The 24,248-nt window shown below is 45.2% G+C and overlaps 1 protein-coding gene across 2 annotated transcripts; it reads right to left on the bottom strand.

Moving 5' to 3' along the window:
• Positions 1–1,127: 1,127 nt before the first annotated feature.
• Positions 1,128–24,030, bottom strand: MXD1 (MAX dimerization protein 1). Of its 2 annotated transcripts, none has more exons than XM_074341278.1 (6): positions 23,650–24,030; positions 22,814–22,913; positions 18,074–18,103; positions 5,572–5,686; positions 3,812–3,971; positions 1,128–3,697 (listed from the first exon to the last, which is right to left on the bottom strand). In XM_074341278.1, the coding sequence occupies exons 1-6, from the start codon at positions 23,720–23,722 to the stop codon at positions 3,513–3,515; spliced, it is 663 nt and encodes a 220-aa protein (XP_074197379.1). In that variant the 5' UTR covers positions 23,723–24,030; the 3' UTR covers positions 1,128–3,512. The 2 variants fall into 2 exon arrangements, with proteins under 2 accessions (XP_074197379.1, XP_074197378.1); XM_074341277.1 differs by having other exon boundaries at positions 1,128–3,700; positions 23,650–24,003.
• Between the last annotated feature and the right edge of the window lie 218 nt (positions 24,031–24,248).

The raw sequence follows: 24,248 nt of genomic DNA, 5'->3' as shown, positions 1-24,248 counted from the left end.
AGCCCACAAAATCCATTACTGAGCCCCAAAATATTGCAAGACAGTCATTTTGAGCATCACAGCCCTACCTAGTTTACACTTTTACCCCCCACGCCCCAGGATTTGCTTTTGGCCACTTCAGGGACGGAGAAGAGAGGCCCATCGGAAACCCAGGTAAGGACCCTTTGTTTCTTTTGAAAAAAGTAGAGGTTACAGGAAAATGCCCACCTTTAAAAAAACAAAACAAAACAACCACCCAAAACCGCTCAAGCGGCCGATTGCAGGGTCAGGGCCTACTTAGTGGTCGATCCTGAATCGGCACTGAAATGATTTTCGTTTTGGGTTGACAGGGAGGAAAATCTAGGTCCTGCTCTTTGAGTCACTAGCATTAGATCTGTGACTAGAGAAAGGAGCAGCAGTCACTACGAGCACCTTGAAGCCCAGAGCTCTGCTTAGCGAAAGGAAACAAATGCCCTGGGTGCCCGCCTGCCATCCTGAGCCAACAGGCCTGGAGGCCAGGCTTTGTGGGATGTTAACAGAAGCACACCTATGTATTTTCTCACTGCATGAAATTAAATGGGACTACGTACCCTTATCTTCCCATCTGCATTGCAGCGGTATCAATAAGAGTGTAGTTTAGATTCCTTTTTAGTTAAAACGAGTTTTCACATAAAAATATGCATGTGCCTATATTTACACACATCTATATTTACGTACAAGAGTTCAAAGTCTTAAAGGCTGGGGTTTATATCTTTGCCCGTCCCCTCCCCACAACAACCCTAAAAGAAAGCTTTTTCATTTTGCTTAAAAAAGGAAAAAAACCAAACAGAATCAAAACCACTGTATAGCTCTTAACAGTCATGCTGGTGGATCAGTGAATGAGAGGACAGGTTGGCGCATCAGGGCTGCTGATCAGCCACGTGGGGAAGGGGGTTAGCTGCCTTGGGCTGAGTTTGCTGGTCCTGAAGGTTACAGTTTTGGTTAGAGAGAGGCCTGTCTGGCACGCCGACTCGGTCTACCTCGAGCTCTGAAAGGCATGTCTAACCCTGGTGTCAGTTTATCACAAGTGCATTAAAAATATAGAGATCTATCAAGTTCCACATTTATATGCAATCAAATTGAAAAGGACCAGACAAACAGTGCAAAGGTCAAATAATTACTATTTTATATTGGGACAGTACATTTCATATTTCAACCAAAAGACAAAAATGCAGTTTAACTCAAAGGCACAACAATTAAAACACAGAAAATAATGGCATCTCGCAGATGCCTTATTTCTAAATTAAACAAACAGATACACAAGTTTTGTTCCCTTCCCTCCCCCAGTGCAAGCCCACAAGCTTTGCCCAAAGTCTGGAGTTTTCGATGCCAAACAGCATCCAGCATCGTGGACTTGTGAGGCGCTTGAACGTAGCGATTAAACAAAATGCTTGAGGTCCAGCGAATGGCATTCAAAAGGGACCTCAAAGTGCAGCTATATCTTTTTCAAACATGTTTCAGGCTGAGCTGGCTCTTTTGAACACTATCACTCTGCTTAAATTCAGGAAGCAGGCTTTAAAAATGCAAAAGGCATACAAGTTGTATTTCAGTGCAAATCTTCAGCTGGTAATTGGAAAAGATTCCAACGATTTAGAAACAAAACAAAACAAAAAACCTCCTTTGTGTCACCTGCCCCTCCCCCTCCCTAAAGCGGCAACGAAGAGAAAAACCAGAGCAGACCAAAACCAGAAGAATGACAGATGACTTTGGAATCATTTAGGAACCTGCGACTTCCAATCAAAAAGATTTTGTTTCAATACGGCAAAGAATCATTAAAAAGCAAAACCAAACAAACACAGAAGTAACCTTGCTTTGTTTAGACTCTCTTGGGGTCTAGAATGAGCTTCCGCGTGGAGTGCGTTTGAACTGTGAGTCGTGGGGAAGGAGGCGGCGCTGAGGAGTGGGAGGCTGGGCGGGCTGGGGACCACGGGCCCGGGGAGCCCGCTGGCTGCCCCGCCACTGCTTCAGCCGTTGAGCCCTTAAGGTTGCAGTGTGTCTGTGGAGCCTAGGAATGTCATCACCTTGTGACACACTCTGTTTCAGCGTCACAGATTTTACAAATGGTTCAAATTCAATGAAAAAGATTCGCCAGAGGCTGAAAACATTGAGACCTCAAAAATATGAATGCTAAAATATTAAGGGGCGTGAACCAATTTCGTAGCTACCTACATACAAAGTTTCTAGAACATCTATAAAAGCACAAAGTCATAAGAATTTCTTTCCCATTACATTAGTTTTATATAAAATGAATAAATAGTATTTATAGATTTACTGTGTCTTATGTACATATACATGTGCTCTGTTTTAGCTTAAATAAAAATGCTACAAAGTGGGGGACCACTTGAGGGAGAAACCATAACCAAAAAGGAAAATCGGCCTTTTAAACTATCTACCCAAAAGCCTCCATAAAGAAGTTTCCGGGCGTGTCCAAAAATAAGTGGGAAGGAGAGGAATTCTAGTAACAGGGTACCATCCCCTCCTGTTCACCTGCAACAGGGCGTAGAAATGTGGATTTTTCCTTTCACTGATGATGGACACTAGCTCAGCTAGTCCCAAAGCTCAGTTATTGCTGAAAGTTAAATAGGAAAATAGATTAGAATTGGACCAAATGTCGCTTATTTGGGGGAAAAAAAAACCAGAGCATAATCACTTTGCGTTAAGTGGGAAATGGAGATCTCGTTTATCTCTGAGGTAGGAAAAAAAAATATTCCAGAGATGAGTAGGATGACCAACTTTGAGGGGAACGTGGCTCGAGGAGAGCGGTACCCGGCACGGTCCCCGGGACGGCGCACAAAAACAGATTGTACCGTTGTGTCTGTGCGAACAGACAATGCTGGACCTTCCACGGGCTGGGCCACCCCAAAGACGCGCTCGCCGGGTGTCCAGCTGAGAGTCACAAGTACTGCTCCGTCCGCACGTGGGTCGGGGGCGTGAGCGCGGGCTGTGCGTGCAGGGAGGGCGCTGGAGGCATCCCTGACTCCTCCCTGGGGGTGCGGGCCAGGCTTAAGTGCTCTTAAATGCCACTTTCAAAGCTTACTTTGGAGTTCTGAGTTCAGGATCTCAACTTGAAAAGTTTGTTTCCTTCAGTTTCCTAAGCACGAGACACGCTCGGACATTTCTGCTGGGCAAGGAACGTAGGAAGCCAGCAAACTGGAAGAAAGGACTGGGAGACACTAGGGAGGGGACAGTACACACGAGGGGGAGATGGCCGAGATGTGAGAATTGCTTTTTCGGTCTAAGAATTTTTGGGTGCTTCGAATCGATTGGAATGTACGGTCTCTCAGAGACGAGTTTGTACAGAGAGAGAGAGAGAGAGAAGCTAGAGGATGCACTCAGAAACCCATGATCCTAAGTGCTCCCCTGAACACTTGTACAAAGCTGACGCTGGCGCAGGTGGGACACGGAAGGTGACGTGCAAGGGGACTGTGGGCAGGTCCGATACGCTACCTAATCAGAGCCGTCCGGGAGGCAGCCGAGCGCCCTCTCTCTCTCTCTCAGAGCCCGACACGCGGCTTGTGACTGTCCTGGAGCTTTATTCTCTTGATGCCGGAGCTGGAGTAGCCCTCGTCACTGCCCAGGCTCTGCGTGCTGCCCTGCTCATCCGAGTCGCTCACGCTGCTGCTGCCCCAGTCCAGGTCGCCCGTGAGACAGTCCGTGCTTTCCACGTCCACGTCGATCTCTTCTGGGGGGACAAGACAGGGGGGCTGGGGTGAGGGCGGGTGGGGGGAACTCGGGCCGGGGAGCCAGGCGGCCGGGCCGGGCCGGCGGGAGGGGCAGCGGGCGGGGGGCTCACCCCTGTCGGAGTCCGAGCGCTCGGAGGACACGGCGGAGCCAGTGCTGTCCATCCGCATCCTCTCGGTGCCCAGTTTCTCCAGCTGCCTCTTCAGGTGCCGCTGCTCTCGCTGCAGCTGGTCTATTTGGTGAATGGCTTTTCTGTCACAATCTTCAAGTTTCTGCGGGTCAAAGGGGCAGGTGTTGGCGCTCACGGGTGGATTTCCGTTTTGGTAACGACCCTGCCTCTCCCTGCCCGGCCGTGAGAGGTGCCGGTGGCCCTCAGGAGCCACTGGCCGTGTCGCAGGGATGGGAAGCCAACATGCCGGCGCCTCCCAATCTCATCTAACTTCTCCGGTGTCCACAGCGCTGGGATCCCGGCACCCTCGACGGTGAGGCTGACAAGACCGGCCCAGTTCCCTTGTCTGTGGTGATGCCCTGAACACCCAGGCTCTGAGCTACAGTCCTGCACGTGACGGGAGCTCAGGAAACACGCTTCCGTTTCAAAGTATGCCTATTCTGCACGTGTCCCAGTGACACAGGCGCTTCTCTGTGGCATATGCCAGATCGCAGTTCACTTACGGAAATAATAGTCCCTTTTGAAGTCCTGATTCCAAACTGTCCAACCTAGGAGCTTAGAGAACACATCTCCATGGATTTTTTTTTTTTAACAGATCTCTATCTTCTCCGATTATGAAGACTGTCTAATTGTGGTGGTTTTGCTCTAATCAGGGGTTCTTTTCCCCCAGAACGCCCGTGTATGCAGGCTACTAACCATAATCCAAGTGACATTTGTCAGGTCAGGACTCTGACTATAAAAACAGACTAAACAGTGATTGTGGCTCTGGCTCTCAGGGGCTATTTAAGCCACATACCGAGTGCTGACTCGGTTTCTGACCCTCCGAGAGGTGCTGGGGATACAAAGTGAACACAAAGACCAGGTCGCCTCCCTTGTAGAGTCTATATTCTAACAGAGGATGGAGGCAACCAAACAGTCACACAAACCAGTCAGACGTCAATTGTGACATGTGTTGAGAGAGAAATATGCCCAATAATAATAACTCTCTGTTGCAGGAAGGAGGTTTCCCTGTGCTGCTGAACCTGTGCTGAGTTCTGAAGCATGACAAGAAATTAACTGGGTGAAGAAAGGAAGGGAAAGCATACCAGGCAGTGGGAACAGCACGTGCAAAGGCCCTGTGGTGAGAGAACCTGACAAGTGCCAGGGACAGAAAGAAGGGCTGGAGCAGGAAGGGGAGCGTCTGGCACCAGCTGCTGCTGCACACACAGGGGAGGGCCGGGTCAGGCAGGCCTGGTGACACAGTGTGTCCTGAGCCACAGAAGAATTTTAAACATGGTGGCATGCTGATTTGAGCTCTGGCAGGACTGCTCTTGGGAAGCATGGAGGTGAGCTTTGAGGGGACCCCTCAGGAGTTTACTGTGGAGATGATGGACTTTATGGAAATAGAGCAGACTGTGAAACATGGAAGTCCTGGATGTCGACATATGACTAAGGAGCAAGATGATGACAAGATCAAGGATGAGCCTGGGTGTCTGGCTTGAACCAGCAGGTGGACAGTTGGATGGACAATTTAACTTCCGGCACACAGCAGGGAGAACTACTCCATTGGGTTCTGGACGTGCTGAGTCTGGGATTCATCCAAGAGGCATGATGGAGGCGCTCAGAGGAGAGGACTGCCTTGGAGATTCACATTTGATGTCCCTCATAACAGCAAATGTTCACTGGGGAGGTCAAGATAAAAAGGCGTCACAGGAGGCACTTACCTTTATGTGCAATTTGGCTTTTGTTAATAAGCTCAACGTAGTGTGTCTGTTTGATTCTGGACCAAGTGGCACCAGCCCCTTCAACTTCTCCAGGCACAAGCGAAGGTGGGCCCGTCTGTGAAAACAAGATCACAGTAGCATTTGAGACTTAACTAGCCGGTCAGAAGGCACCCAGGAGAACAAGTTCTCAGAGAGTCCCAAGTTACTCTTACTCAGGCCCAGTGATGGCAAATGTCAGCGATGACTTCTGGCCAAATGAACATCTTTTGAAATTAGACAGCTCTAGCAAAAACCAAGGAAAAGCAAAATCCAAGGTTTTCTAAAGTTAAGTCTGTAATACAGGTGGAAGGGTGGAGACTAATGTCCACTATTATTAAGCACATGTATCAGGTTATTTCTAGGTTTCTGGGTTATGATGTGAACCTCAGAACACCCAAGTTCAGAAAGTAATGCCATGCCAATGAGAGAATCCTTTGAACTGATGCTTCTCTTTCCCACTTCAGGATCACGAAATCACTACACCTGCACCTGCCAAAAATGATATTTACACACGTGAATGACAGATGTGGCAGGGTTATTTGTTACAACTTGATCTATAATAGCACAGACTCGAAACAACCCAACTCATCACCAATAGGGAACTGATCAAATAAACTATGGTGCATCCAAACAGTGGAGAACCATGCAGCTATGGAAACAGACTGGAAACGTGCTCTACGTTCTACAAGGAAACAGCACTAGGATACAGCGCTAAGTGAAGAAAAGCAAGATATCGAGCCATGCAAATAACATGCTATCTTTGGGTGAAAATGGGGGAGAAATAATTATCTATATTCATGTTTTCCTGTATGACAAAGTCTAGAATGACACAGAAGGAACTACTAACAGTGCCTAGGCACAGACGGGTCGGGAGAGTCAGACAGGGGCGGGGGGGGGGTAGTTTTACTGAATAATTTGCTATACTTTTTGGTTTTGCAACCATTCAAAAAGTTAAATTTTTAAAAATAAGGGAAAAGCACGTCAGTGGTACTGCTATGCTAACAAGCATGCTGACAGCTGGAGGTGACCACACGCAGGTCCTGGAACGCGACAGAATGGCGCAGGGGGACAAAGCGGGAGAAAGGCCACGTGGGGCACAAGACGCAGAGACCCGCTGAAGAGAGGGTGTTTGGTACAGACTGACCAGATGCACAGGAGTCCCTAAAACTCTGGAAATTAATACTTCACTGAAACCTTGGTTTATCCGAGAACCTAGCAGATTCTCCATGAATGTGAGAAACAGCCAAGATTCAGTGTTTTTGCTTCAGCCCACCAGCTCCTCAAAGGCCATTCTAGTCCATAGTGATTCCTCCATTGTCTGCGTACTTATTTGTTTATACTATTCATTGGGAAACTCACTGTTCTGCCTGGAATTTTTGGTATTTGTTAACCATTTGCTGCCAACCCCCTAGAAAGTGGGGGCGACAACTTACTCAGGTTGTCACAGTGCCTTCCCCTCCCATACGCTTAATGCATGTTTGCTGCTTGGATGGTGTCATCTTTTCCTCTAGACTTCAAGCTTCTCGGGGCAGAGTCCATCCCTACCACATCTCTGCACCTTCAGCAGCGTGCAGGGTCCTGGGGTTTTAGACACACATCCACTGCCTTCCCCCAGAGCGACCTGGAGTAGAGCTCCCGGGAGCCTGGGAGGCCACTCTCCAACTGAACTGGGAGACAACCGGAAAGCTTAGTTTGCCCATTTTTTTCCCTCTTAAAATTTTTTGTCGTACTAGTAAAAGTTGGGATCAAATGAAGAAAACTGCTTCATAAAGCTCTAATACAGGTCAATGTGCCTGATACTGACCAAGGAAGTCAATGCACACCCTTCACATCAAGGCTTTGGGATGCTCCCCCAAGGCAGATCTCACAGGTAGATCTGAGCCCCCTGCCTCATCTGCTCTGAGCCTCTTTCCTCATCTGGCTTTCGAGGTGGTCCTAGACTCTCCAAGGGCCCTCTAAGCCTTGACAAGCTCAAGGAGTCCAGCATTCAGTCCTGAGCCATGAAGATGTAATGGTCCAAACGCCTTACTATAAGGCTTCCACGTGCTCTGAAAACCTGCCCACCTGGAATGGCCACAAACAAAGACTCACATTAGGGGTTTGCGCCTCCCACTATTGCACGAGGGAAAAAACCCCAAACAGAATCTGTGTATAAAATGTTTTTGTTCACCTCGGGTAACATTCAAAAAGAGCCATGAAAACAGATCATGTTATTAGAAACACCATGAGGAAGTATGACTAGTCACTTACACAGCAGTCCAATACTCTCCACAAAGTTTACAGACCCAATTTTTTTTTCAAGTTCAAAAATTAAAATTAGATTGAGACATTTTTCAGCCTGCTCATTGTTTGCAAAGACTGCATGATTCAGAACAGTGTCATACTGGTCCTTTTACGACGTGGGTTTATCTACAGATATGAGTATGTAAATTTTCAAGGAAGTTTGTCTACTGATAAAAATAATAAAGTCATCTCTCCATGCATCATCATTTCTAGTTACCCAGGGAGTCTAGCCCAGAAAGTACAATTTCCCTACCCAAACGTGCATTTCCAAAGAACACGCCCAGTTGTGAAACTCGAAATAAGCCACGTGCCTAATTCACGCTTACCATAATACACGTTCATTCAGTGTTTCCCGGCCTATTTTTTATGAAAATAGGAGCAGAGAGCTTTCTGGATTTTTGGAGAGATCAAGGCCAACTTGTGTCTGTGGCAGTGCCCTCCTTGGCCTGCTCCAGCCTGACGGCTGCCCTGCCCACCTGCAGACACATCCCCAGGCCGGTACCTGAGCCAACCCCAGGAGAGGGAAGAGATGTATGAAGCAGGCCCAGTTCCACCACACAGTAGTGAAGTTCAATTCCTGAACCAGACGAGAAAGGACACAGACCCCTCTGCTCCCACAGAGGGTCCTGAACCCTGAGACACACCCCCACCCTCAGGCCAGGACCTGGAACCCTTCAGCCAGCCCTGGGCACCCATGGAGCGCCCAGATCCAAAACTAGTAGACCAAGCTCTTGTCCCAGCCCTCAGCCCTGGCCATTCCCTGGCCCAGGGCTCTGGCCTTCAAGAAGGGGCCTCCTGTCCCATTGAGACCCAGGTCTAACTCCTCTTTGGGGAACTAGCAGGGGTTTCACTACATATTCTCAACAGGGAGCCCCTCAATACCTCCATCTGACCCGTGCTTGATCCCCTCTCATCATGTATTCACACAGACCTCCTTCTGTTGTCAAGACAGGCCTCCCAGCTCCCCACCCCCAGCAGAAAAGGGTAGTGGCAGATCCTGGCTCCCTCCTGCCCCAACTGCCTCCTCTTTTTGCACCGATCCAGCTGCTTTGTAGGTGATGAGCTCTGACAAACCTCACCTGCTGACTCTCAGGAATATTGCCCTCCTTATTCTGACTGGGCTGATACACCTCTGGTCTCCAGGTGCACAGAGGAAACCCATCTTTGATCCGAGCTACAGTCAGAGATGCTGACTGGGATCTATTCTGATGTTAATCTAACGTGGTCTCTAACTAGTGATAACTAAACTAGATACAAACTAGAACTTCAAACTAGAGCTTCTGTTCAGTAATTTTTTTTTAGTATCTCAAGTTTTATTTATTTTTGTTTTTAATTATTTTTACATTCTGACTCTGTCAGTCACTATACAACCCAATATGAGTGTAGTGATTAAGGGTAAAGGTTTGGGATCCTGGCTCTGCCAACTTATTTCCTGTGCAGCCTTGAGTGAATTACTTAACTCCACGTAGCATCAGTTTCCTTGGCAGGGGTGGGGGAGTGGAGTGGGGTGGGGTGGGGAGGAGACAACAATGCCTCCCCGCGAGGACCACCGTGAGCATTAACTGAGACAGGGTGTGGAAGCCCCTGGCCAGGGTCTGACATGAAGCGCTCTGCATATGGTGGTGGTTATGCTTTCAATCCTAGCTTCCTTTGAGGAAAGATAATTGCTGGGAGCAAACACAGATAATTCTAACCCTATCATATTCCTTTCAAAATCAATAGGGAACTCAAGAGTGTTTCACTAGGCAAATAGAGACTGGCTGTAAAATCCAATTCACTAAATGCTTCCTTAAGGAAAATGGACATCTCTTGTCATTAAAAGATTCAATGGAAAATCTCACCCAGTTTCTATGGAAATGCAGATCTCACTTATGCTAAAGGTACTATTTTTTTTTTTTTAAAACATTTAAAACTTTAGCAAGGATTTCACAAAGCTAACGCTTCCAAAGGGAAGATTCCTTGGTGGCCACCTACATCACGAAGAGGCAGGGCTGGGAGGGACGCCAAGGTCGGGAGGGAAGGATCCGAAGCACCCCGGGACCTCCGCCTATTATCTCCAGTGCAACAGCCAAAGGCAAATGAAAGTCAGGGCAGTAAGTATCGACCTTGAAAATCCAAGCACGTCTCTGGATGTGTTATCCATAACCAGAGAACCTAAAGTATCTCCTACAACAGCAGGAAGAAGGGACAGCATATCTAACAACAAACTTAAAACTGTTTGGGAAGCATCTCTGGGAAGAAAACTATAAAAACTGTGCTGACATGAGAAAACCCGAACAAACGGGAAAAACAGCACATTCCTAGATATGAACCTTCGAAGCAAAAATGCCAATGTGACCCAAGTCTGTCTACAAATTTAACATAATTCTAGGGGGGGGAAATCCCAGCAGTGTACTTTTTAATGCTGGGAAATTAGTCTAAAACTTCACCTAGGAGAATAAATGTGTGAGACCGCCGAAATGTTTGAAAAAGGGAAAGAATGAAGAGGAACGTGCTGTACCACTTATTCAGTTGTATTTTAAATCTTTCCTGATTAAAAGCAGAATATACTGATACAGGAAGAGACAGACAAGTTCAAGTGCAGAAGAGAAGAAAAAATTCCCAGGAAGAGACTTAAGAAGAGAGATACGACTGCAAGTCCTTGGAGCAAGAACGCATTATTCAGAAAATAGCAGGGGAGGGGGGAGGTTAACATCAGAATAGATTCCAAATACACTGAAGAGCTGAATATAAAGTATATTTGGGTCCCACACAGTCCTGTTGGCAGTTTTTCTTAACTCTTGTCAACCATGAATTATGGGAAATTAAAAATGCCAAGTGAAGGAAGTCATTAATGAAGTGGGCTCCGGGCTGTTTGGGACACTGCCTCCGCCCCGAGCTCTGGCACTGACAGAAGGCCCCCGGGCTCGCTGCTGCTCTCAGACAGTTCTGGATGCTGCTCTGTTTTATCTCTGCCTTGAGACTCGAACTTCTTGATTCTATCTATGCCTCTCTCTCTCAGGCCAAGAGATTGTAAGTTGGGGGAAAGATGCAACAAAAGAAGACTATAGGTGGATGTGCTGTCTACAGAGAGCGCCCCTGAATTTACTGTGTCAGCCCTAAAGTTCTTCCTGACTTGGATGTAGTCAAGGCCAGGAATGGTATGAAATCAGGTGTGTGTGTGACTGTGTGTATGTGTGTGACTGTGAGGGACGCACTGTTGTCAGAGGTCACTCTTCTTTATTGAAGGTGTAACTGAACTCCCTCCCTCAGATTTTCATGACAAAAGAACGAGTCAGGTCAGGGCAGAGTGAACAGGATGGCAGCCAGTGCAGAGGGCAGATAAGTAATTAGGTTCACAGGCAGAAATCTTGAAACGTACCCTTGGCTCTTTCGTTCATTTATTCCACTAGATTTCTGAGGATTGCTACGCACTGCCACCTTCCTGGGTGCTGGGGATAAAACGTTAAGTAAGACCGAGTCCCTGCCTTGGACTTAAAATTTAGCTGGAGTGATCAAACATGTAAACAAATCACTGCAGAATTATCTATCTGAGCTACCTTCAGACCAAGACAAATATCAGCTCCCGCTGAAAGTTCTAGAATGGGCTCCCCTTTGCCCTCTACCAATCATTCTTTCTTTTCCCTCATCCACATCTCCTTTGACTTAACTTCTCCATAAAGGTTTCTGCTCTCATAGCCTATCAGAAGCTTTTTTCCTTTCCAAATAGATCACATGCATTTACCCATTCATTTGCATGCTGCAGGCCTCCTGTGCCTCCGAATGTTCTGTTTCTTTCATTACCAAATAATGAAAGTGACCAAGTCTTCTATTTCACGTTAACCCCCTGGAGCCTAGAAATAATAATGCACCTGCAGACGCTGACCTAAGAGCAGAATCCGGTATCCTTGGTAATGCATGCCCCTTCTCTTTGAGGAAAGCCCTACTTAATGAACATGATACACGGGACCTCACTGAGTACTAGTCTTTGTTAAAATTGGGCCTAAAATGATTAACCAAAGAAGGGGAAAAAAAAGTTACATAAACAATATCCTATTTTCTCCTTCCTTTGTGTGGACACAGACTTAGCCAATTAAATAGCTTTATAAATCCTATAGAATGGTTGGAGTTTGAAAAATAATTTCAGCTATGGGTATGTGTAAACTCTATAGTGATTAAAAAAAAAAAGGGTATTTAGTATAGACTAAGAGGACCCTTTAAAGGGTCAAAAATTACTCCCTACAAGTGATTATAGGTCACAGAGATCATAACCTTTTCCAGATTTTGGATTGAGAACAAAGCCTTATTGGGTTAAACAAAAAATCCAGGTGGAGACTACAAGTCATGCTTTGAGGAAAAACGTAGTCTCCTGTTTCTAAAATGATCCCTTCATAAACAATCGCCAAATGCATCATTATTACTGACTTAAGTGGAACCTTGGAAGGTTCTGAAGATTTCTTATAACTGTGACAGTCATCTTTGTAAAATACACAACGGTGGTGACACACGCTAGCCGTACGGGAAACACGGCACTCAGCGGACGGTGCGTGAACAGCGACTCACGGGGGCTACGTTTTAAACTAATAAAATCACTTCTCTATTAGAAGTATTCAATACACAAGTATTTAATTTTTCCTTTCTAGAGCCCGTATTTTTAAAAAATACAAGATGCATATTATAACTAGTACTTGCTAGCTCAATCTCACCTATTCCCATAGACTATTCACGTCTATGACAAAAGTCAGGGGGTGCCTCCAGTGTTCCCCAGAGGGGACTGGAAACTGGCTGAATAAGCAGCATGTTTCTTCTCTAAGTTCTTCCAAGAGGTGTAGTCTGGGAAAGGTGGACTCCAGTGGTACAGATCTGAGTGCCCCTCCGCACCATCTCCATAGAGCAGCTTTGCACACGGAGAGCTATCTCACTCCTTTGTAACAACCAGGCTGTGCCCTTCGCCCCATGTGGCAACAAAGCAGTGTGGGTCTGTTACGACATCCCAGGGTGAAATCTGAATGTGGTCAAGGGCGTTCAGTAGCGGTAAGAGTGGCGCAATGCACACCACAGCTCAGGCGCAGTGCAAAAGGCAGGCCCTACCCCTTCCGATACGCAGAGCGTGGCCATCTGAAAAGCCAGGACCCCAGAGAAACAACTATAGGGAACTGCAGTGAATTAGAACATCCTGCCAGAAGAGACCTGGCTGGAATGGTTTCTCATGCCAGACCAGATGCCACTGAAATACTGTTGGACCGGATGAAAATAACAGCTTAGATCAGGCTGCTGAGTCCTCCTCACAGAGCACACACAAAAATCTTTTGTCATGGGGGTCAGAAGACTCTGGCAGAGGTAATCTCTCTAGACCAGCTGCCTCATTCCAGCAAGGCCTGCATGTGCACCATTCCAGAAAAACGGGTGTCGGCAATTAAAGGAGATGCTAGAGCCTTCTTTTGAAAAACAGCCCATTCGAGCACCTGACTCTCAACCCACTGGCCACAGCGTATATGCATTCATTCACTCAGCCTCCATTTGCTGAAGGGCTCATTGGAAGGCATTTAGACCAGAGGAATTCCCAGCTAAGAAAAGGAAATAGAAGAATTATCTTCAGTAAAGGGCACATAACAACTAAAGACTAAAAGATTTTGCGTATTCCAACAATAATTAATTAGGCATTACAATGGAAAACCAACAGCAATGTTAAAATACATAAACACAAACTCAGGGATACCTTTTACAAGAAATGTGCAAGATCTACATGGAAACCCTACAAAAGTACTTGGAGACAGAAAAGAGATCTGAATAAATGAAGACACACACCACATCCTGGCTGGAAAGCGCTGCGCTGTAAACATGAACTTTTAAAGGTTAATTTACATTGGAATTATTTAACTTGGATTTTGAAAATCCCCAAAGAATTTGGAGGATAAGGAATTGAAGGAGTGACTGCAAAATTCATCAGGAAAAGTAAACTGCAGTGGGGGTAGGCACAGCTCAGTGGATAGAGTGCATGCTTAGCATGCACTGAGGTCCTGGGTTCAATCCCCAGTACCTCCATTTAAATAAACAAACAAACCTAATTACCCCCCTGTAAAAAAATTTGAAAGTTAAAAATTAAAAAAAAAAAGGGAAAAATAAACTGGTGAAAAGAGCTAAGAACATGGTAAAATAAAACAAGAAGGTGGGGAGAATAGAGATTTGCTTTACTGGATCCTGAAGTGCCTAAAACGTCAATGATTACAACAATGTATACTGTCTCAGGAAGAGCAGATGAGGTGGGTCAGTGGAACAGAACAAATCTAGAACCAGACTTAGCCACAAACAAGAACTCAGTACACAACAGAGGCAGCAACTTCAAATAGTGAGAGAAGACTGACTCCATAAAGGTAAATGATAAACTGGATAGTTAAATAATACAAAGGGGCCATCTCTTTCATATATACCCTTTGTATTATAGAACCTTTTCAAAATAAAGAAAAAGATAAACTCCTCAGTAGAAAATTGGGCAAAGGTTATTAAACAGGTAATTCACATACATACACAAACTGCCAAAGAGATGAAAACTGTTCAACCGTGCTAGTAATATCAGAAATGCAAATTAAAACAAGTTGTGTGTCATTGTTTTTTGTTTACTTATCAAATTCATAAAAGTCTTACATTAAAATGTAAACTTGTGAAGGTCTAAGGAAATATGGCCTATAACCTGCCTGGTGGGTAATCCAGCAGTAAACATCAGAAACCATAACATGTATACCATTAATTCCATAACCACAAATCTGTCCTAAGGAAATGATGATGGTGTCGGACAGAGACTTATCTATAAGGCAGTTTAAGGAAGCATCGTTTATATTAGCGAAATATTGGGGAAACCCTAAAATAGGGGGTTGGTTGAATGAATTATGACACATCTATATGATGTAACACTGGGCATTCACTACAAGTAATGTTAGAAAAGGAGATTTAATGATACTGGAAAATGTTCACAACATAGCTTGAAAGGAAGCAAATGATTTGCTATTCGATCCCGTATCGATTAAACAAAAAAGCACGCACAGAAATCTGCGGGATGGGACTTAGCAGGAAGTCAGCACCTGTTATTGCTGTAAGGTCTATTTATTACAGGTGGTTTTTATTTTCTTGGTGCTTTTCTGAACTTCTCAACTTTCTACACTAAATTCTTTTAAAAGTTATTTTCCCCCAAACAGTGGGAAAGAGATATTTCAAAGTTCCATGGGTTGCCTTGGACTGCTAGAATGAGGGACGATTCAACTTTTGAGTATGATTTTCTATATTTCTCAAAATGTTCTACGCGATTAGTTTTTTAAAAAGCAAAAACTACTACATGCTTATCAAGGGTGCTTCCTTCAGAGGCTAGACCCCCCCCCCCCCAATTAAGATTTGGAGAAGCACAGTCAAGTGACAGCTTCGTACCTACAGTGAGACTACACTGAGCCCTCGGGCCCCAGGGACGTGGTCTTTGTTGGGCTCTGGATTCCCAGCACCGAGTCCCCAGCATCCCTGGGCTCCATGAACACCTGGTCTATTAGATGGAAAATACGGTTGCGGCTGCCACCACCTCCCACCTTCACCATTCGAGAAGTCTTTTATCTTCCCAATGCCAAGATTATTATTAAATGGGCCATGCTGAACTCCTCATAGGGGAGTCCTGATGAACACAAACTATCCAGAATCTCTAAAGGGCCACAGAAAAGGTTTCTGTGTGAAAAATAACTAACACAAGTATAATAACTTTGCAATATTGAAGAGAAAAAAAAATCCAATTAGAAGTTCTTTTCCTAAGTTGCTTTTTTTTTTTTGAGAGCTATGCCACTCTTTTTTAAAAAGTGATGTTAAGGTGAAAACCGGCAGAAGTGTATTAGCATCCAGCAGAGTGGTATCCTTTCATAGGATTCAGCAACTAAAACCAGGGAGACAAGAGCAGCTGTTGAGCTGACCTCAAAACCCTAAAATTGGAAGCATCCACGCTAATAAGCGAGAAGAACCCGACAACCTTCGGCTCCTCCCCTGGACTGCGGCAACCAATGCCGGGTTAAATTAAGTAACTTTGAGTCCTTCCTTCTCTTCTGTTCACAAGCTCTAGACTGGAGAAGACAATTATCAAGACCTTAGAAGACCCAATTCCAAAAAGAGAAAGTACAATAAGGAAACTAGATAGCCAACCCTTCGATAAGCAGAAGTTGACGGGTCACCTGGAAACAACTGGAATTATAAGCAGCTTGCCCAGTGATGGCTTCAAATCCAGTTTTCTGGAATCTTTGCCTCCACAGCCTCCCGTGCGTACCTCGATCTCAGCGCTCAGTGTGTTAACTGAAACTGTCTCTGTGTCTTTCTCGTGAGACAAACTACATTTCTCTAGGATGGGGACCAGCTGATTTAATACCCCAGTATGAACTTATTTAATACCCAGTACTGAGCACAAGCTCTTGGGACACCGTAGGTAGAAAAAAATGTTCTTGATCAGCTAAAACAAATGACAAAATTGACATTCTGTGGCAGTCCTGCAGGCACGGTGCTGCAGGACGTCTAAGAGCCCTCACCTGAAGGTGAATAATGAAATGTGAGTAATAAACATAAATGCCTGGTGGGGAGGAGGAGGACTAAAAGGCTTTTCAGCAGAAACAGTCCCGGTTTCCCCAGTTCACCCCAAAGGCAGGAAGATGGGAGAGAATCCAAAGATGAGAGAGAGAAGCCACATCTGACTGCCTTTCCGCCTTCAGAAGAGATACTTTTGAGTTTCCAGTTCATGATATGTAAATCCCTAAAGCATAAAGATGCTCTGATTTCAAACATGGTCATCACAATCACAGAGAAACTGAAAGGGGAGGGTCTGGGCAGCCCTTCCGCCGATGAAACACACCAGATCCTGGCTTTCAGAACCAGGCTCCCTCTTCAAAGAGGCGTGTGAAATAACCGCACGTGTTTACAGAGCCGTCGTTACACACCATCTTCCTGTTTGTGCAGGGCACTGAGAAGGCCCCTCGATCTGGATGGGTCACCTGTATTTCAAATTTATGGGAGCTCAGAGACCAGAATGAGGCTTGTTCAATCGTTTGCAGCCCTGGCTGCACATAAGAATCACCCGGGGAGCCTTTAAAAAAATACTAGTGCGGAGTCTCCGCCCAAACCAATTAAATCAGCATTGCTGGGTGTGAGGTTTCAGCGTTGGGGGGGGGGTGTTTTTTGTTTTTTTTAAAGCTCCACAAAGAATTATTAATTTTTTTCAGCATGGTAAAAGCAAGTGTGTGTGTGTGTGTGTGTGTGTGTGTGTGATTTAAGTCTTTACTAGAGATAGAAGAAAATGTGCTTTAAAATACTCCACAGAGAGGGGTGGTTTTGATTACACAAGACTAGCAAAATATTGGTAAATGTGGAAGCTGGGCGATGGATACAAAGAGGTTGATTACATTATTCACTCTACTTTTGTATATTTGAAAAATTCTCTAACAGAAAGTTATTTTATAAACTCAGCAGAAGTAAAAATTTGTTTTCTTGCCCCCAAGTATATATGTGTATACTGTATTTAACATAAAAGTATTTTTTAAAACCATTAAAATAAAAGCTTTGCAAGTGATTCTAGTGTGTGACCAGAGTTGAGAACGACTAGGCTACCTCATTTGAAAAATAAAGATTTAAATAAGTAGCAAGAGGTAATCCCGGTAAGAAAGCAACTCAGGCTTGTGGCGAGATGGAGCCCAGTGAGGGCGCCGGCCTCGTCCAAGTGCATTGCCATCGCCTCTTTCTCCTCTGTGTGTATTTGCCTGAATTTTGAGAATCTTTATTCACAAGTGAACCGCACGCACACACATATGTATGTGTATATATATAAATCTCTGTGTGGACCTGATTTAAGACAGCATGACCAATTATATTCAGGAGCATATACTTTTTAAAAAACACTATTTGTGGAAACATGGCCTCTGACCTAAAATGCTCTGGCCTGTGACAGTCCCACAGAAGGTCACTCCTCAGGAAGGGTGAGCGGGCTGCGGGGGTCAGGGCTGGGGGTGTGGTCTTTGCAACAAGAGAGCCCCCGGGTCTGGCTAAGTGGCTTACGGGCAGAGCTGATCAGAGGGCCCTGAGTGAACTCATATATCAGGTGCTCATTATGTGAAATCAGGAACAACCAGGTCTCAACTTGATGAAGAAAGAATACAACAAAACACGGCCCCCGCCCCCCAAATCCCCAACTCACCTATTCTTCTCCATTTCATTGTGAGTCGATCTGAAAGAGGGAACAATAAGAGTTAAGATTATTCTTGTCTTAAAGGACTACTCCACACCAACACGATTCTAACTTCCTTCTCTCCCGAGTCGGTAGGGGAGAAGACAGAGAAAGGGCCCTCCTAAAGAGACCAGTCCCCTTGGGGAATGAGATAAATGTAAATATCTACAACAGAGTTCAAGGAGAAGTGACAAACTAAGACGCATGCCCTCCCTAGGGGGAAAGTAATCCATTTGAAGAAAGGAAATAAAAGGGGTCTATTTACACGAAGAGTAAAACAGCTGCACAGTGAGTGCGATGTGGAGCTGGGTCACTTAATACCACAAAGCATCCTCTAGGCCGAGCACAGAACAGTGGAGGTGGCGTCCCCACCCCAGCCCTGCAGTTTTTTCTGGATGTACTACACACCAAAATCGTATGCTAATTGTGTGACTGTAGGATACAGTTTTAAGTGCATAACAATAACCCTTCCTCCCTCAATCTTTCTACTCCCTGAAGTTATTATTTTATCAGGTACGACCTCCTGAAAGTCGCTACCAAGTGATTTTTGGGAAGGGGCTTCCAGAACTCAGCTCAACATAAAGACGACAGACTGGTTAAGGCAGCGCTTTGGGTGAACTCTGAAGTCCACTGGCTGGGACTGTGGAAGAAATAAAATTCTTTACCATCCTGTCCTCGGTTCACCCCACGGTAAAATGGAAATAACAACTATTGCCAATTATCCACTGAACAAGAATGGGCCAATGAGGGAGCAACTGTAAAAGTGATTAGAGAGCCTTGGATGAAAGCGGCAGTGTTTGTGAAATCATACTATTAGTGTGTTTACAGCTGACCTTGAATATAAGGCCTGGCCTGAGGATTTATGGACAGGTTTCCACGAAGGTCACGAGAGGTCAGTGAATGTGCCCATTTCAGTGTCCTCCTCACATAACTCATCCTTAACTGGCCCTTATATCCTTATAAATAAACTTGAGGAAGCTCCTCACATTATAAAGGAGCTGAATCTTGACCTTTCTTGTGGAAATTCTCTGGAATCTAAGCAGCTCAGGAAAGTATGACCAAGCTCAGGTCAAGAATTCTGCGGGGCTATAACGGGAACCTTACTGGGCCCAGGAGATAAATTCTCACAGTGATCACGGAGGAACAGTACCTCCCTCAGTGCTTAGCCCCCCATTTACATCGAGGGCCACCACCACCAAGTTCATTCACACCAGAGGCTGGGGGTGGGGGGTGTGTGTGGGGAGGGGTTAGTCTTGAAATGGGAAATGTCCAATCCCACACTAAAACACTTCCACAAGTCTCCTCGGATACCAGTTTTTATTTAGGAGGGAAAACAAGAAAATAATGACAGTATTTCAAATTTTAGAATATTTGTTTTCTAGACAAAGGCTATGCGAAGCTCAAAACTTGTTAACTTAAAAGCTTTAAACTGATTCACCTGCTTATCCCTCAGCGTTCTTCAGTTCTATTTTTCTGAAGGTACACTTCCTGCAGTGCCAGCAGGGTATCACAGTTAACAAGAGTCAGGCCTGCAACTGCAAACCTTTGGCTTTAAAGCACGTGGCATTCTGGTTTTAACAAGGAGTAACAAGTTCAAAGTCTGACAGATTTTTTTCAAATGGATGAAAGTATATGACAACAGTTGGTCAAGACTTCCCTGTTTAACTGCAGCCAAGGACCAACCTGGGAAGGTGGTGGAGGGCAGGGTGGATATTTGAAAAGAGCACGGTGTCTGATTACACAAAATAACAGCACATAGGGCACCCTCACCCCAAATTTCTGGATTCTTTGAAGATACATATAAAAAAAATCGTAATCCCCAAGATAATCTTTTTAACAAATTCCATAAGCAGCACAACTCCTTCCAAACTTTGAACAGAGTTTTGGAAACTACTGATCTTATCTGATTACTTAAGAGTGTTGAACACATGGTGATTTTTCACAAGGGGACTTACATCAAATGGCTAGGGCATTACTGAAGTGCATTTGGTTTAGTGAAACTCAATTTGTCTTTAATAAAAAGCAGGCCTTTCAGAAAATGATCAGTTCAGAGGCTGCCTGCCAACTCTGTTGATGGATAAACATTTATCTTTTTAATTAAAGCATTGTAAGAATACAGACATGCCTTGTGTCAAAATCATTTTCCATGTGGTTACTGAAAAGATTCGATAACTCTGGAATCACTGATAAAGGTCAAAGGTCACCATTTAAAAATATATTCTAACAAAAAGATAACCAGGCCAAACTAGTCCTTGGGATTACGAAGACTCACCATGTCAAGTCAGCTGTATAGCCAGTGTCTCACAAAAGAAATGGGTGGATAGTGCTAAAGTTCCTCTTTCATGCGAGTGCCAATGCCTGCTTTACCAGTTTAGCAAAAGATACCTTTAAGAACTCTGGATTTCAATTCTAAATATTTAGTAACTGATTTCAAAAATCAGTATGAAAGGAAAAAAAAGAGAAGATTTCATCTCCCCCTAGTTTTTTGGATGATTCCAAAACACCCAATATTCACAATTTCATTTGTTTTTTTTAAACAAGCAATTAGAAAAACTTGAGATCTGCATTTTCATTTTCCAAGAAGTTTGATCTGTGGCTAAATCTTGTTTTGTATTGTCCAAGGAAAAGTAACCCCTCCGATTCTACAAGCAAACAGGCCAGCATTTCAACCTAAATTAACAAAAAGAAACTGTTACCGATGGTTATGTAAACCAGCAGTAATCTCTCTATCGTCCTTACCTCAGTTCAAAATCCTGACCATACGTGGCCTTGGATATAAGTCTAATTCAAATCAAAGGGTCAAACTGCATTCTCTGGGGAGACGTCTCGCTGCTCAGGTAAGGGTCATTCCAAACAGGTCATGAAGGAAGTGATCACATTTAAACACAACAACCTGCTCTTGCTTCATGTGTTTGCTTGGTGTCATCTCCCGGTTTAGTCATGGCCTCTCAGAGATCCTTGCACCACTTCAGTTATTGCACGAATTCATTATTAGTCGAGAAACAGGGACAATTGTGGTGGTCTCCTGTCTCACTGTAGAAAGCAAATCCCATCCATTGATAGAAATAGTAGAGCTTTCCCCCAGATCTGGAGGTACAGCCATTTTTCCAGGAGTAAAGCTGGACATTCAAGAGAAGAGAAAGAATCTATTTCTTGGATTGAAATTCTCAACTCTCACTATTTTTCTTTCCTAATTACCTTTCTTTCCTAATTACTTCTCTTCAACAACGTCCCCTTTTTTCCCTCACCACTGAACATCCCTTCAATAACTTTCTTGTGAAACTTCGGAGAAAACAGAGTGCTAAGAGTCAGGCCTTGACTATCAGTGTGGGCAATTCCTCTCAAATCATGAGTGGACAAGAATTAAAGTAACAAACGAACCACACTTTTCCAGAAAAATAGACCAAAAGGCTTCAAAGATCTAACAAAAAATTAAAACAAAATTACCATAGCAAAATGCAACACAAAAATTGTTTTGTACCACCGCGGAAGTCAAGTCAGCATTAACATCCTTCCTAAAGGCCACCAGAACTCACGCACAGATCTATTTGCTACCACCTTCAGACAATGCTAAAGGTGGGAGGGGAAGGAAAAACCACCAGGTAACTAATTAACAGGTTCATCCTTCCCGCGCCTTCCTAATCAAGAGCTCGGCACATGTGTGCTGCTCACTCACATCCCGTGATTCTACTGACACTAAGGACAATGGGGTGAATCAAAGACAGAAGAGGCAGCAAGAACAAGTGAGTTCTAGGTTCAGGTGGGAACCGTCTGGCTTTTAGTGGGCTGTATTATTGCACAGAGGCTAACCAAATACAGTTACTTGCAGGGGGTTTTCAGGAGAATGGGACACTTGGAAAAGGGTTCTAAATCAATAATGAAAATGTCAATGATTTTAATTTGCTGGAATAAAAGGTCTAATTGAATGGATCTAATAAAAACAGATTTCCTAGCTAACTTAGTTATATTTTAAGGGCAAAGAGGGAAAAAAAGGGTACAATAGCATCAACAGAGTACTCACATGTATCAGGAACTACATTCAGGGCTTTAATATGTGATTTCATTGACCATTAACCAAATACTTTCCAGTGAGATTTACAAATTTTAAGAACTATAAGGCTAACGTAAAAGGACTGTGGCATATTAATATTTTAATATTATATGTTCCTCCACCACCAAAAAGGCAGGCTTTGACCTCAGTCATTCCTCTTTGCCATTATAAACAATGCAAATCCCTGTATTTAATTTACACGTCAAATATGAAACCCTACCACTTATGCCAAGCCAAATACTTTAACATGGTTAAATAAAATCTTCACTATGAAAAGTAAAAAATGAATAATGTCCAGTATTTTCAATTACAGAAAACTTGCCCTGAATCTGCAACTTCTGAAGGCAAAATATTGTCAGTTGCTAATCTCACTTGAAGTTTCCCAGATGTTCACTCCCAAAGGGAAGAAAAGCAAAATTAAGTTTAAAAAAAAAAAAAAGTTCCTAAAGAAATAGAAAATATCTCCATTTCTCTTTACTTTTTAGTCCCCTCAACCCAGAGGGCGGTTTCCTCCAACGCCTTAAGACCATGCGCACGTTACTGAATCACGATCACCACCTCATTTACAGGATTATAACCACAACAGGCAACTTCCATTCTGCAGTTTGTATCACCTGCAGTATAACCTAAAAGAGAAAAGGAAATATTTACTAAATTACCTGCTACTGCTGTTATTCTTCTTGGATTTGCTCCTCCGTTTTAAGGCATCTCTGTCCTTGTTATTGTATGGTAACATGGAGGCATAACCATGCTCAGCTTCTAGAAAACCGGAGGATCCAGTTAATGAATGAGCCCAGAACATTCAATACTCTCTCCCCTCCACAGTATTTCCTTTTAAAAAATGATTTATTTTTCATTAAAAGAATATCATAGAAATGATTAAACGGAGCAAGGTGGAATTCTTAGAACAATGATTGTTGTTTTTTTTTCTTTTTTAATTGCGTGAATATCCTCAATTCGGATCAGGTGTAAGGAGCATTCCAGCTGCTCATTGTTGAGAAAGACACAGCAAGTCTCATGGAGTCTGGGCTTCCCATTGGCAACGTCCAGCAGGTTGGTGTGTATTAAGTGGGATCAGCTTCAGGCGAAGGTGCGGGGCAAACACCGGGAGCCTGAGCCGGGGAAGGGAGGATGGGGGGGCAGGGGAAGCGCTGCTCCTCTGGCTGGGAGACCCGGCCCCAGGCCCTGGGGGCCGGCCGGGACGAGCCCCGGTGAGGTAATCCAAGGGCCTGGCTGAGGGGGCCCCGGCAACCCACTTGAGACGGGGTGGGGAGGAAGCGGCGCTCAGGACCCCGGGGGCAGCGTCCCTTTTCCACCCCCATTCATTGCCTTCGGGGCAGCGGCGGCCTCTCTTCGGACCGCGCGTGGGGAGAGCTGGAGGGGTTGGGAGCGCCCGCGGTCGCGCTCTCCGCTCCTCCAACCACCCTTGGAGCCGCTGGGCCTCTCAGAGCTCCCGGACCCCACTCGGGGCTGGACCCCTCCCGTCCCCGTGCACCTCTCTCCCGCCGCTCCAGGTAGTCGGCCGCCTCCAGAAGCATCTGGATGTTCATCCGAACCGCCGCCGCCATTCTGCACCGGGGGCCGGAGCCTCGGGACCAACCCCCACTGCCCACGGGCTCGCAGCCGCCGGACACCCGCGCCCCGCTGTGGACCCCACAGAGCAGGGTTGAGAGAGCTTCTCTGGCGACGACTCTCGCGGGAAGGGGGAGGGGACCGGTGAGCTGGGCACCGCCGACACCGTGACAGAACCCGGAGAAGAGCAGCAGCCGCCACCGTCGCGGAGTGTTTATCCCCGACTCACCGTCCCCCCGCCCCCAGCCCCTTCTCTTGACAGGCCCGCTTCGGCTGCTTTCCTCATTGGGTACTCCAAAGAATGCCCCGCCCCTGGCCCTGTCCGATTGGGGGAGGGCATCATGGCCCCGCCCCTCAGGGTCCGCTCCTCTCTCTGGTTGATCACGCTTGACAAGGCCTGGGCTCCACCCCTTCTTTCCAATTGGTGACAGGATTCGCAACTCCGCCTCGTGCTCCTTGCCTGTTTTCCATTGGTTCTCTACCGACAACCGGGCCCCCTTTGCTTTGTTAGTATTGGCCAAG

This window comes from Camelus bactrianus, chromosome 15, assembly GCF_048773025.1.
Source record: "Camelus bactrianus isolate YW-2024 breed Bactrian camel chromosome 15, ASM4877302v1, whole genome shotgun sequence".
Taxonomy (NCBI): Eukaryota; Metazoa; Chordata; class Mammalia; order Artiodactyla; family Camelidae; genus Camelus; species Camelus bactrianus.
This window is presented reverse-complemented; position numbering and strand designations above follow the sequence as displayed.

Bases quoted from the DNA above. Each gene is read 5' to 3' on its own strand.
- MXD1 (XM_074341277.1), bottom strand. From the start codon at position 23,722: ATGGCGGCGGCGGTTCGGATGAACATCCAGATGCTTCTGGAGGCGGCC. The intron at 5,687-18,073 runs GTGAGTTGGGGA...TTGTTTTCACAG, and splicing joins AATGAAATGGAGAAGAATAG to ACGGGCCCACCTTCGCTTGT. The intron at 3,701-3,811 runs GTGAGCCCCCCG...TTGTCCCCCCAG, and splicing joins GCGCTCGGACTCCGACAGGG to AAGAGATCGACGTGGACGTG.